The sequence below is a fragment of the Phalacrocorax carbo genome, chromosome 1 (genome assembly GCF_963921805.1).
Source record: "Phalacrocorax carbo chromosome 1, bPhaCar2.1, whole genome shotgun sequence".
Lineage (NCBI taxonomy): Eukaryota > Metazoa > Chordata > Aves > Suliformes > Phalacrocoracidae > Phalacrocorax > Phalacrocorax carbo.
The window spans coordinates 199,311,202-199,324,144 of NC_087513.1; the positions used below are offsets into that span (position 1 = coordinate 199,311,202).

The 12,943-nt window shown below is 47.1% G+C and overlaps 1 protein-coding gene across 2 annotated transcripts in view; it reads right to left on the minus strand.

Annotated features, from left to right (window-relative positions):
- Positions 1 to 5,242: 5,242 nt before the first annotated feature.
- LOC135311552 (E3 ubiquitin-protein ligase RNF213-like) overlaps positions 5,243 to 12,943 on the minus strand; it is a 72,253-nt gene continuing 64,552 nt past the window's right edge. Inside the window, exons 62-66 of one of the 2 annotated variants that reach the window (XM_064441234.1) lie at positions 10,418 to 10,495; positions 9,681 to 9,881; positions 9,392 to 9,481; positions 8,842 to 9,002; positions 5,243 to 7,497 (exon numbers count right to left, since the gene is read on the minus strand). In XM_064441234.1, the coding sequence (XP_064297304.1) occupies positions 7,320 to 7,497; positions 8,842 to 9,002; positions 9,392 to 9,481; positions 9,681 to 9,881; positions 10,418 to 10,495 (708 nt within the window). In that variant the 3' untranslated portion in view covers positions 5,243 to 7,319. The remainder of the gene's footprint in view (positions 7,498 to 8,841; positions 9,003 to 9,391; positions 9,482 to 9,680; positions 9,882 to 10,417; positions 10,496 to 12,943) is intronic. The other variant, XM_064441235.1, reaches the window with a different exon arrangement.

A 12,943-nucleotide genomic window follows, 5' to 3' on the forward strand; every position in this document is an offset into this window, starting at 1 on the left:
ATGTACACGAAATCCTTTAGATATAAACTGTTGAACAAGTCTGGGACTAGGATTGGATCCAGCCACCCCTAGACTCCTCTCTGAGAAGGAGTTTAGAAAGCACGGGGGTCCTTTCTGAACCTCATGACTCAATGAGACGTCTTCCTGACAGTTTGTCTGACCCTGTCCTTTGTGCAGTAAATGATCAAGTTTACTGCCCTGGGGTGACTGGTTGAAGGATCAGGAGCGCAGGTATTTTCCTCAATCTGGTCAGTGGTAGGGAAGAACAATATTGAAAGGAACAGGAAGACTCATCTGATTAACATGTGGCTCAGAGGCTGGTGCCATTGGTGGAGTTTTGTTTTTTATTGATCATGGGGAGGTTTACATGGCAGCAGACCTGCTGGTGGCAGATGTAGTTCCCCTGTCTCAAAGGGGGAAAAGGTTTCTTGCAAATGAGTTGGTGGGGATCATTGAGAGGGCTTCAAACTAGGTTCGAAGGGGGGAAAGGGATGTAGCCAGGCCCACCAGAGAGGAACCTAGGAGTGGCATGCCAGGGTTGTTGGTGAAACCAATAGCCCAGCTCAAGTGCATCTACACCAATGCATGCAGCATGGGCAACAAACAGGAGGAGCTGGAAGCCACTGTGCAGCAGGATAGCTATGACTTAGTTGCCATCACAGAGACATGGTGGGGTGACTCTTATGACTGGAGTGCTGCAAAGAATGGCTATAAGCTTTTCAGAAGGGACAGACAAGGAAGGAGAGGTGGTGGGGTGGCTCTGTATGTTAGGGGGTGCTTCAGTTGCGTAGAGCTTAGTGACTCTGATGATAAGGTCAAGTGTTTATGGGTAAGGATGAGGAGGAAGGCCAACAAGGCAGATATCCTGCTGGGGATCTGTTATAGACCACCCAAGCAGGATGAAGAGGTAGATGAAGTGTTCTACAAGCAGCTGGAGGAAGTATCACAGTTGGTGGCCCTTGTTCTAATGGCAGATTTAAATTCAGCAGACGTCTGCTGGAAATACAATACAGAAGAGGAGAAACAGTCTAGGAAGTTCCTGGAGTGTGTGGAAGTAACACTCCAGGTAACACTCACACAGCTGGTAAGTGAACCTGCCAGGGGAGGTGCCTCACTTGACCTCCTGTCCACAAACAGAGAAGGACTAGTGGGAGATGTGGTGGTCAGAGGCTGTCTTGGGATTAGTGACCATGATATCATTGAGTTCTCAATTCTGGGCAAAGTAAGAAGAGGGGTCAGCAGAACCACTACCATGGACTTCTGGAGGGCAGACTTTGGCCTGTTCAGGGCACTGGTTGGGAGAGTCCCTTGGGAGGAAGTCTTGAAGGGCAAGGGAGTCCAGGAAGTCTGGGCTTTCTTCAAGAAGGAAGTCTTGCAGGCACAGGAGCAGGCTGTCCCCAAGTGCCACAAGACGAACTGGTGGGTAAAACGACTGGCCTGGCTGAGCAGGGAGCTTCTGCTGACACTCAGGGAAAAAAGGAGAGTCTACTGCTTTTGGAAGAAGGGCCAGGTAACTCAAGAAGATTACAGAGACCTCGTTAGGTCTTGCAGGCAGAAAATTAGGCAAGCAAAAGCCCAGCTAGAACTCAACCTGGCCACTGTTGTAAGGGATAACAAAAAATGTTTTTATAAATATATTAAAAACAAAAAGAGGATCAAAGAGAATCTCCATCCTCTATTGGATGTGGAGGGGAACATTGCAACTGAGGATGAGGAAAATGCTGAGGTACTAAATACATCTTTGCCTCAGCCTTTAAGAGTCACACCAGTTATCCCCAGCATATTCAGCCCCCTGAAGCAGGAAAGCAGGGACGGATCACAGAATAAACCCCCCATAATCCAGGAGGAAGCAGTTTACTACCTGATGCTCCACCTGGACACTCACAAGTCTATGGGGCCGGATGGGATCCACGTAAGAGCACTGAGGGAGCTGGCAGAGGAGTTTGCCAAGCTACTCTCCATCATTTACCAGCAGTCCTGGTTAACAGGGGAGGTCCCAGATGACTGGATGCTTGCCAATGTGATGCCCATCTGCAAGAAGGAGGATCTGGAGAACTACAGGCCTGTCAGCTTGACCTTGGTACTGGGGAAAGTTATGGAGCAGTTAATCTTGAGTGAGCTCACCAAGCATGTGCAGGATAACCAGGGGATCGGCCCCAGTCAGCATGGCTTCATGTAAGGTAGGTCCTGCCTGACCAACCTGATCTCCTTCTATGACAGGGTGACCCACCTAGTAGATAAGAGAAAGGCTGCGGATGTTGTCTGCCCGGACTTTTGTTAAGCCTTTGATACTGTCTCTCACAGTATCCTCCTAGAGAAGCTGGTGGCTCATGGCTTGGATGAGTGTACTCTTTGCTGGGTAAAAAACTGCCTGGATGGCCGAGCCCAGAGAGTTGTGGTGAAAGGAGCTAAATTCAGTTGGCAGACGGTTATGAGTGGGGTTCCCCAGGGCTCAGTGTTGGGGCAAGTCTTGTTTAATATCTTTATTAATGAACTGGATGAGGGGATCGAGTGCACCGTCAGTAAGTTTGCAGATGACACCAAGCTGGGTGAGAGTGTTGATCTGCTTGAGGATAGGCAGGCACTTCAGAGGGACCTGGACAGACTGTATTGATGGGCCAAGGCCAATTGTATGAGGTTCAACAAGGCCAAGTGCCGGGTCCTGCACTTTGGTCACAACAACCCCACGCAACGCTACAGGCTTGGGGAGGAGTGGCTGGAGAGCTGCCTGGTGGAGAAGGCCCTGGGGATGTTGGTTGACAGCCAGCTGAATGTAAGCCAGCAGTGTGCCCAGGTGGCCAAGAAGGCCAACAGCATCCTGGCTGGTATCAGGAATAGTGTGGCCAGCAGGACTAAGGAAGTGATCGTGCCCCTGTTCTCAGCACTGTTGAGACAACACCTTGAATATGGTGTTCATTTTTGGGCCCCTCACTACAAGAAGGACATTGAGTTGCTGGAGCGTGTCCAGAGAAGGGCAACAAAGCTGGTGAAGGGTGGAGAAAGCAAGTCTTACGCGGAGAGGTTGAGGGGACTGGGGTTGTTTAGTCTGGAGGAGAGGGGACTGAGGGGAGACCTTATTGCTCTCCACAACTACCTGAAAGGAGGTTGTAGTGAGGTGGGTGTTGGTCTCTTCTCCCAGGTAACAAGTGATATGACAAGAGGAAATGGCCTCAGGTTGTGCCAGGGGAGGTTTAGATTGGATATTGGGAAAATTTCTTCACTGAAAGAGTGGTCAGGCTTTGGAACAGGCTTCCCAGAGAGGTGGTGAATACACCATCGCTGGAGGTGTTCAAAAACGTGTAGACGTGGCACTCCATGGCATGGTTTAGGAGGCATGGTAGTGTAGTGCTGATGGTTGGACTTGATGATCCTAGATGTCTTTTCCAACCTTAATGATTCTATGATTCTATGATTCTAAGTGAACCTTGCCATCAAATCTTGTTGAACCACTTTCATGTACTAACAAATTTTGTTAATTCATTGTATTATATTAATAACATATATACTTCTGCTTCTCTCTCTTTCGAGTGAAGTGTGCTCTCACTCTCTCTCTTTTCTGTGACAATGTCTCATGGCTCCTCCTGACGAGTGTGCAACACCTGCAGCAGCCTAAGCCATGGCCACTCAGCCATGAGAATTGTATCAGAGCTGGGCTTTGGGACCTCTGGTGCAGGCCATTGGCCCTGAGGGTATAAGGAGGTGACAACTGGGATTCCAGACAGAGGTTTACGTCCCCAAGCACTGCTGGAGATAGTGCAGCAGCCACAGGCCATGGAACTGTTGTGATCCCCTGCTCAGCTCATGTGAACAAATGGGTGCTGCTGGTACCAGGTTTCCAGGACTGCAAAGTCTCGTTCCTGATTCCAGCAACATCAGTTTTAGGATGGGTGCTGTTGTCCACTGTGAAGCTGTAACACACCGAGCAGAGACCTATACTGGTAAACACTAGGAAAGTCATTAAGATTTTTCACTCTTGCACAAAACGAAAAAGCTTTGTCAGAGCAAAAGAACTAGCAGTAACTGGGATGTAGCAGCAGGATGTTTGAGCAGCAGTGATTATAGGAGTGCAGTAAATAACAGGGCTGAGTTGCAGTGGTACAGAGAGAACTATAAGTTGTATGTTTTGTCTGTGTACGCAGGCTGGCACATCACTTTTGTAGCCACAAATCAAGCCCATCTGTATGATTTACTTGCTACTCCTACCGTCTTCCTTTATTAAGTTAAATCAATCATCCCACTGCTCTGTGATTTATGGCTTTATGTTTTGCTGGGAATGTATCACAAAGTAAAAAGTGGAAGTCTTGATGTAGTAGTAAAACCAAACTTGTCTGCCTAGGGTGAGATTGGAATAATGTTGTTTCCTCTTGGGTGAATTCTGACAGATTATATGACTTTCCATCCTTCCCTCTTCTTCCTCCTCCTCCTCAGCCCACATCTCGCTGTCAGCCTGTCCTGTCACACCTTGACCCTACAATACCTATGGCACTTTAGGGCTCTGTGGCAGCTCTGCATGAAGCCATAGATGGATGGATGAATCTGAAGAACTCAGCCTCCTCCCAGGTTGCCCTGATGACCTCCAATAGCTGAGTGTAGCTGGCATTGGCCATGGCCAGCTGAGGGTTCAGTGACTCCAAGGATGGAGGTGCCATCAGCTAGCTCTCTGGGTCTTCACCAAGGTTCATCCAAGGAGAATCCAACCAATGTGGGAGACCTTGTGCTGGAAGGGAATGGAAAAGGAGTTTCCCATTTGAGTGGAGGGGAAAATGGCTGCTCAAATACCAAGGCCACTGTCTGGGGAGCGCTGCAGTCCAAACATGCTGGCTTACTCATCACCCCATGTGGTGAGTGTGGTCTCCACTCCAAATCTGGACACAGAGTTTTATTTCTGTGTTGGAGGAAAAGGCAGAGGGGCAAGTATGGCCCTATAACAGCACTGTTCCCTCTTTCAGAAATGAAGACATCATCTCCTCCCATCATGTTCCTTTAACTGTGCTGAGCAGCTCCTATCATCCCTGCTCACTCTGCTATGCCATTGGGTATGTGTAGCCACAGGCCTTTAGAAGCCCCATGTGAAGGGTTTACACCTTCCTAAACCTATTATAAACCCTTTTCCCTGAGGGAAGGTCCACTGCGTGTCTAAACTGCCTCTCCTTGTCTCCTGTTCTTCCCAAGGGTGGAAAGCAGCTACTCCCTAGGTGCAACTCTTCTTTCAATTGGAGGCTTGAGAGGAAGCAGACTGAGATGGTGATATTGTTTATTAATTAAGCAAAACACACCTCTAAAAAGCTCATAACACCTTAACTACCTTACAAACACACCACTTTTTAGTAGCATAATTCACAGTTATATCACTACAAGTAATACAGAGTGACAATTCTATTGCTTATTACTAGTATTAGTACTGATGCATAACTATATTACTACAAAGAAATCTTATAAATCAAGCACTTATTAAGCTGCAGTTCTATTTCCTTCTTCCTGCACTTAGTATTAAGGTATGAAGCCTATTCATAAGTTTGTGAATCTTTACTGCACCCTCCCACAACAAGTCTTGTGTACCAACTTGATGGAGAGACAAGCGTGTTCTCCAAGCATGTTGGGTCCACAGCTCAGCTTTGGCATCTGCACTCCTTCCATCAGAAGCTTCTCACCCTTCTTTGTTCTCCGCCTGAGCTCATAAATCATTGCCCATTTTTTTCCTGCTCCTGAATCCACATTTTTGCCTCTCTTGCACCTCTTTTTTGCCTTTCAGACTCCTCCCAAGTAAAAAAATCCTGAATTACTCATTAGTCTCAACTCTAATACATTCATACCCAAATTCAGCATTTCTGACACTGTTACTTGGGCATTTTAGCCCTATTATGGTATTACTGATACAATTCTTTAGAAAAGGATGGGTTACATTGCAAGACTCGACATGGTCCACACTGGTAGCATCTGATTTGCATTTTATGCTTTTTGGGGTAAATTTACCTTACTTTAGCCTCACTTACCTACCCAAGTTTAATTAAGCAAAAGCAGTTTCTCATCTCAGGCACAAAGCTTGCATACCACAGCAACAGCATTTGTGCATTTTGTTCTTACATCCCATCTCTGTACTGGAACTGTTTTCAGCACACTCCGTGTTCCCATCAGAGGCCTTGGCCAATTTTGGAACTTGGTGTCCCAGTAGGGCCCCTGGCTCTCAACCCCCAGCCCCGTGGCAGACCCCACATCCAGGTCTCCACAGAGCTGCTCCAAGAAGACATCACTGAGGGTGAGCCCAGCTTGTTTATTCCCACAGAGGCCTGGCTCACCTCCCTGTGTCATCCTCCAGTGGCTTGGTGGAAGGAGATGAGCCAGTTGTTCTACTTCGTGCTGCTCAACTGCAAAGTTGCGGTGGGGAGAGGGGGAAGCCCAAGTTTCACTTTGTGCCAGGGCTAGGAAGACCTGTCTCTTCCTTCCTTTCTCCATGGGCTTATAGCACCTAAACTTGTCTGAGCTTTACTGCTCTACAACTCTGTGATCTACCATTACAATAGTTTTTGTGTGCATGTCTGTATATATATGTGCAAGTATATGCGTATGTAAATTTTTTACAATGAGGGTGGTGAAACACTGGAACAGGTTGCCCAGAGAGGTTGTAGAGGCCCTATCCCTGCAAACATTCAAGGTAATTTTGGACAGGGCTCTGAACAACCTCATCTAGTTGAAGATGTCCCTGCTCACTGCAGGGGGGGTTGGACTAGATGACCTCTAAAGGTCCCTTGCAACCTAAACCACTCTATGTTTCCATAAAAATGAGGTTCCCTTTCCCTCCCCCTTTCCAGGTGATTGTTTTTTCATAAACTGCTCTGAAACTTAGATGCAATAAATTAACAACAAGCTGAATGGTTGGTGAGGAGATTTCTGTCACAGAGTAGCAGGCATGGGGCTGTTCCACACAGGAAAATGAGTTGGGAGCAGAGGGTGACCCTAGCAGAGGCAGGATAGCATCCCCACTGACCAGGCAGTCCCACAGAACCTGGGCAGAGCCAGATTCTATTGACTGCCCAGTGATCACCAAACAAGGTGAGGTGATGAGACAGGTTCAAGGTCAATGCAGGAAGACTAATGAGCAAATCAGGATTTTCAGGACACAGGTCTGGACACCGATGCACCTACAACATAGCTCAGGCAATGGCAGAAGGCCCAGGCGTGAGCCTAAGTGGAGCTCCTGGACCAGTAGACAGTGGGTGCATGGGCGGAAAACCTGGGTGAGTTCAGTCAGGACAATTAAGACACTCAGGGTGCTGACAACTGGGTTGGAGAAGCTGCAGGTGAGTTAATTCCTGGGGGACTTAGCAAGAGTTAGGTTGGTAGTGAGTAGGGCTATGAAGTTTGCTGGTCCTCACAGCTGTCTTCCAGATGGAAACAACCTCCTTCAGTAGTAGGTCTGGACTCAAAGTGCCTGTCAGGTTTGCTATGGAGGCATCATCTTGCCTGTCTTCCAGGAAGGATCTGAAAGTTTCCTTTAACCTGTGGGTGAGACAGATCATAATTTTAAGTGTCTGGAGGACTGCTGGGTTTTCATATGCGCTGACCTTTGGCAGGCAATGCTGGCAGTCAATGACACTCCATGCTGGTACCCCTGAGATGGCTTTGCAGCTGGAACTCAGACAGTATTCTCTGGCATATCTCTGGTGGTATGAGACAACAATGTGGGCAACTGTGGGCCAACGTCATCAACAGCACCCAAGGAGATGTCATGGACTCCTCAAAGCTGAGCTGTCAGCTTCACTGACTGCCTCTCCCATCTCAGGTGTAACATAGCATGCTGAACCTGTATGTACTCAATATATTCCCAGCTCCCTCCTTCATGGGGTCTGTTATGCTGTCACTGATGCATTAGGAGACCGTTCTCATGCAAGAAACAGGGAAGGGGAGGTGGTGTGGCCATTTTCTCACATTGGAGTTTCTCATTGGTCCTGTATAGGGGGTACGTTTTTTGTTCCCTTACATGATACCTCCCCCCGGCCTGCCCCTCCCCCCCACCAAAGGCCAGACACATACTGAACTCTATTAACAAGGATGTAGCCAGCTGGTTAAGGAAAGTGATTTTTCTGCACTTGTGAAATCACATCTGGAGGATTGTGTTTGTGCTCCCAGTACAAGAAAAACATTGACCTTTTGGAGTGAGTTCAGTAGAGCACAACCAGTATGATTAGAGATCTGGAGCACAGGACATAGGAAGAGAAGGTAGAGAACTGGGTTATTCAGCCTTCAGCAGAGAAAGTAAAGGGGAACTCTAAATCTGTCTTTACATAGTAGGAGGGTGTCAAGAAGATGAAGCCAGACTCTTCTTGGAGTGCCCAGTGAAAAGACAAGAATTAACAAGCACAAGATGCAACAGTGGAAATCCTGACTAAACATAAAGAAAAAAATATTCTCTACACAGGTGGTGCAGTCCTGGGTCAATGCAGAGTGGTGGTGGCACTCTCCTCAGAGACGGAACATAACTGGGCAAGACCTTGAACCGTCTGCTGTAGCTTTGAAGTCTGACCTGTTTGAACCAAAGGGATGGACTAGAGTGCCCATGATGGCATGATTTTTAGTGGTTCCCTTGCTTCTCCATGACATGCCAGAGGAATTGAAGGTGCTGGGGTTTGTGCTGTATTTTACTTCCATTTCTCTTTACCTGGGCATTACAAAAAGGCTCGATGATGCAGCACAGCTGCAGTAACTGCAGCTTTTGGAAGGCATGGTCCTTCTCTCTAGCAAGCTTCAAGAGCCCACCTTAAAAGGGACTTCAAAACCCCTTCCATCTGGGTCTAAAGAGTTGGTATCTACCCCTGGAACAAACCAGGAAAAATCTGTTCTTACCCCCACTGTGGATCGAAGCTATCCAGAGGCACAGTGATCATCTCATGGAGCTCAATGAGAAACAAGTCCAGGTTAACTCTGGAGAGTGCAGTAGTCAGAGCCTTCTCCTCCTCTGCACTCAGCTCCTTGTGGTACTGCTCAGAAACCAGGCAAAAGGGATTCTGCAATGACAACATCAGCAAGAGGATGGCCTGGGACTCCCTGCAAAGACCATCTGGAGGCTACATCTGATGGAAGAGGTAGAACTGGGACCCTCTTTGTTCCTAGCTCTTATGCCAGGGCCACCAGAGGCCACAACACCAGTTCCTGATATGGCCCATGCCAGAAAGCACCACTGCTTCTAGCCAAAAATCCAAGGGTCTTACGTGACTTAAGTAGATGAGTATTGCTTGGTCCTTGCTGAAGGGTAGGATATTAAAATCACAAAATTTTCCTTTTTTTTTTTCCTAAAAATTTCCAAAGTTTTCCACAGAAAATCAACTTTGTCAAGAAGTTTCCCTCTTCCCCTACATCTTGTAGACAGTTTTGTGATCTGGGCTGTCTCCCTCACCTGATTCATCTGCAGCAGCAGCACAGATCTTTTTGCTGACAATGTCTGCCACAGAGACAGGATGTGCTTCAGCTGAGTGTTTGGTACCACCTGGAGGAGGAGAAAACAGATCGGCCATCAGTCATCCAGTTCCTGCTCTTCAGAAAGGCCATGGCTGAGTTGCCATGTTCTGGGTTAGCTCACAAAAAATTGCGTGACTTAAAAGGTGATGTCTTAATCCTTAGGGGGGCATGAGGGATGGAAATGTTCAGTCAATTTCCATTCAGTACAAGCAAAGTGCCTTGCTTACCGGCATGTCTCTGAACTGTGCTACACTTGCATCCATCTTCAGCTCATTTTTCACATATTCAGACAACTGGCGCTCTGGGTCCCCACCAGTCACAGCCAGGAACTCAGCAGCCACTTTCAAGGTGGCAAGCGTTTGGGAAATAGCATTCACTGATCGGGCTTCTTCCATGATCCGTTTCAGCTGGTTCACACTTAGTGACTCCTATCAATAGGAGAAATATAGCCAGACTGTGACTCTGACACGAGGTCTCGGTCCTGCAAGTTTGTCTGCGCAACAAAGTGACTGTATAACTTTTGGCACCAGTTCTGCCCTCTTATCAGAGGGAGAGTTAGAGATACCTGGGTGACATCCAGGGTTTACATGGGAAAGGCAAAGTCTCTGAAAGGACATGGGTTCCCCAGCCTAATTACAAACAGGAAAAATAACCCTACAGTTTCCACTTGTGCTGATCCACCATGCCAGTGCATGATGTGCTGTGGTCGCCGTATCCCCTTGGTTTAGACATTTGTATAGATGAGTTGAGTGAGTTGTCTAGATTCCCTTTAGAGACAGTAAAAAAGATTGGCTCCTTGTGAAGCTCCAGCCATCTGCCTGATTTGGACTTGGACATTTTTACACATCCTGCAGGTGCCTTACTCTCTGTTGAGCTCTTTGTCCCATAGGGTGGCTTATTAATAAGCATTACAAGGCAGAAGAAAGCTTGCATTGAAAAAAAGGACGGTAAACTCTTTTCATACCTGTTGCAGCTGTTCTCTCACTTTTGCTTTTGTGTGCTGCAGGGTCTTCATGCTGTTCAGTGCAAAGGATGGAGCCGTCTGGAAAGCAAATGAATGGCTCTGAAGACACAAAGTATCACATGGCACAGGCCATGCAGTAGGACACAGCTACCCATGTCTTGGCTGCAGGGCCACTGGCAACGATAGCCTAGTGTAGGAGGTATAGGGGAGGTGGAAGCAGGGAGGGGCTACCAAAGTGGAATATAGAGACATCGCTTGGGCATGCAGGGATGAAATTAGGAAAGACAAAGTTGAAACTGCTGAGGGATGTGAAGGCCAACAAGAAGGGCTTCTACATCAGTAGCAAAAGGAAGACCAGATAAAAACTGGGCCCACAGCTCAACAGGGAAGGGGTCCTACTGACAAAGGACATGGTAAAGGTACTTTTTGAGATATTCAGTGCTTTCTTTGCCTCGCTTTTTACTGTAAAGGTCTGCTTCCAGTCCTCTGTGTTTACTGGCAAAGTTTAAAAGCACGTCACAAAAAAAGAGGACCAAATTAGGGACTAGTGAGATAAGTTGCTGTCGTAGCAGCTAAGCACCACAGAGCTGCTCACTCACTTCCCTCCCCTCCTTCCCCTCAGTAGGATGGCAAAAGAGGAAAGGAAAAATAAAAGTGAGAAAACAAAACAAGTGATGCAAAGGCGGTCAATCACCACCTCCCATGGGTAGACTGATGCCCAGACACTTCCTGAGCAAAAGATGGCTAACCTCCATAAAAATCCCCTCTTCCCCATTTTATTGCTGAGTATGACATTATAAGGCGTGGAATACCTCTTTGGTTAGTTTGGGTCATCTGCCTGGCTGTGTCCCCTCCCAAGCTCTTGCACATCTCCAGTATATTCACTGGTGTGGAGCAGAATGAGAAATGGAGAGGGCCTTTGACGCTGTGCAAATACTGTTCAGCAATAGCTGAAACATTAATGTGTTATCAGCTCTGGTTTGGTGACAAATCTAAAACACAGCACCATATGAGCTGCTATGATGAAAATTAATTCCCTCTCAGCCAGACCCGGTAGAGCTGGATAGAAACAGGTCCATGGGACCAGATGGAATGCATCCAATGGTGCTGAGGGAGCTGGCTGAGGTTGTTAAGATACTTTAGCAACAACTGTCAGGACATCTCAGCAAATTTGTGGATGATACCAAACTGGGGAAAGGAGCTGATACACTGGAGGGCATGACTGCCATTCAGAACACACTGGAGGAATGGGCCAACAGGAACCTCATGAAGTTCAACAAATGCAAATGCAAAATCCTGCATATGGGATGGAACAATCATATACAAAACATAGGCTGAGAGCAGACCAGATCTAGAGCAGCTTTGCAAAAAAGACCCATGTATCCTGGTGGATAGGTTGAACAGGAGTCAGCAGTGTGCTCTTATGGTGAAAAAGGCCATGTGCACATCAGGCTATATTAGCAGAATTGTAGCCAGAAGGACAAGGGAAGTAATTCTTTCCACGTGTTCAGCAATTATGAGATTACATTTGAGTACTGTGTCCAATTTGGGGTTCCTCAGTACAAGAGGCACTGACAAACTGAAGTGAGTCCAGTAGAGACCAACAAGAAGATTGAGGGGGCTGCAGAACAGAATGAAGGGCATTGTTCACCCTGTAAAAGAGAACTTTATGGGGAGAATCTAATTGATTTTCCACTACTAAAAGGGGGATGGCAGTGAAGGCAATAAGGACAAGGGGCAAACAGGGATCTCCTACTTAAGCATGCAGAAATTATTTTCACAGTGAGAGTGCTAAAACATTGAAACAGAGGGGCAGAGAGGTGGTGAATTTTTATATTTGGAGATTTCCAAAATTCAGCTTTGCAACACCCTGAGAAATCCGCTCCTGCTTTGAACTTAGCTGTACTTGGAGAAAACGGTCCCACCAGCCAAACTCTTTCAGTTTCTCTGTGACTGTGTGTCAGTTTCCCTGCTTATCCTACTCTACTACTGGACAAGCATGTGGACCTGAATAACTGTGTGACAGCCATGTTATAATGCCCTGGAACCCCTTTTTCCCCCTCCCTTGTGGCTGGATTTTCACATTTAACAAATCCAAACACCCAGCAGGCCCTTCCTCTGACACAGGAAATAGCTGGGGCAACCAGCAGTCACAGGAGTGCCCCAGATGAAGCTTAAGTAACCACCTGAGGGTTATGTGAAGTTTTAAAGGGGCTGAAAGGGCTTAGGTACCTAAATTCACTGCTGTCCTGCAAGACTTAAATTTTGAGGTATCTACCTCTGGCCTGCCTTTTCAGATGGGAACAACTATTTACAAATCTGGTACCCTGAAAGCTTCTGGAGGAAAGCCAAAGGCTAATGTAAGTAAGTGAAGATGAATACCACAGCGGAAGATGGACTTCTCCAACATAGTTCAGAGACCCACATTGGACTCCAACCCTATACTATGCCCACAAACTCAAGTCTCTTCAGTCTTTTTAGGTGGTGTCTGACTCTTTTCTTGGTTATAAGAAAATCCGGGCCAAC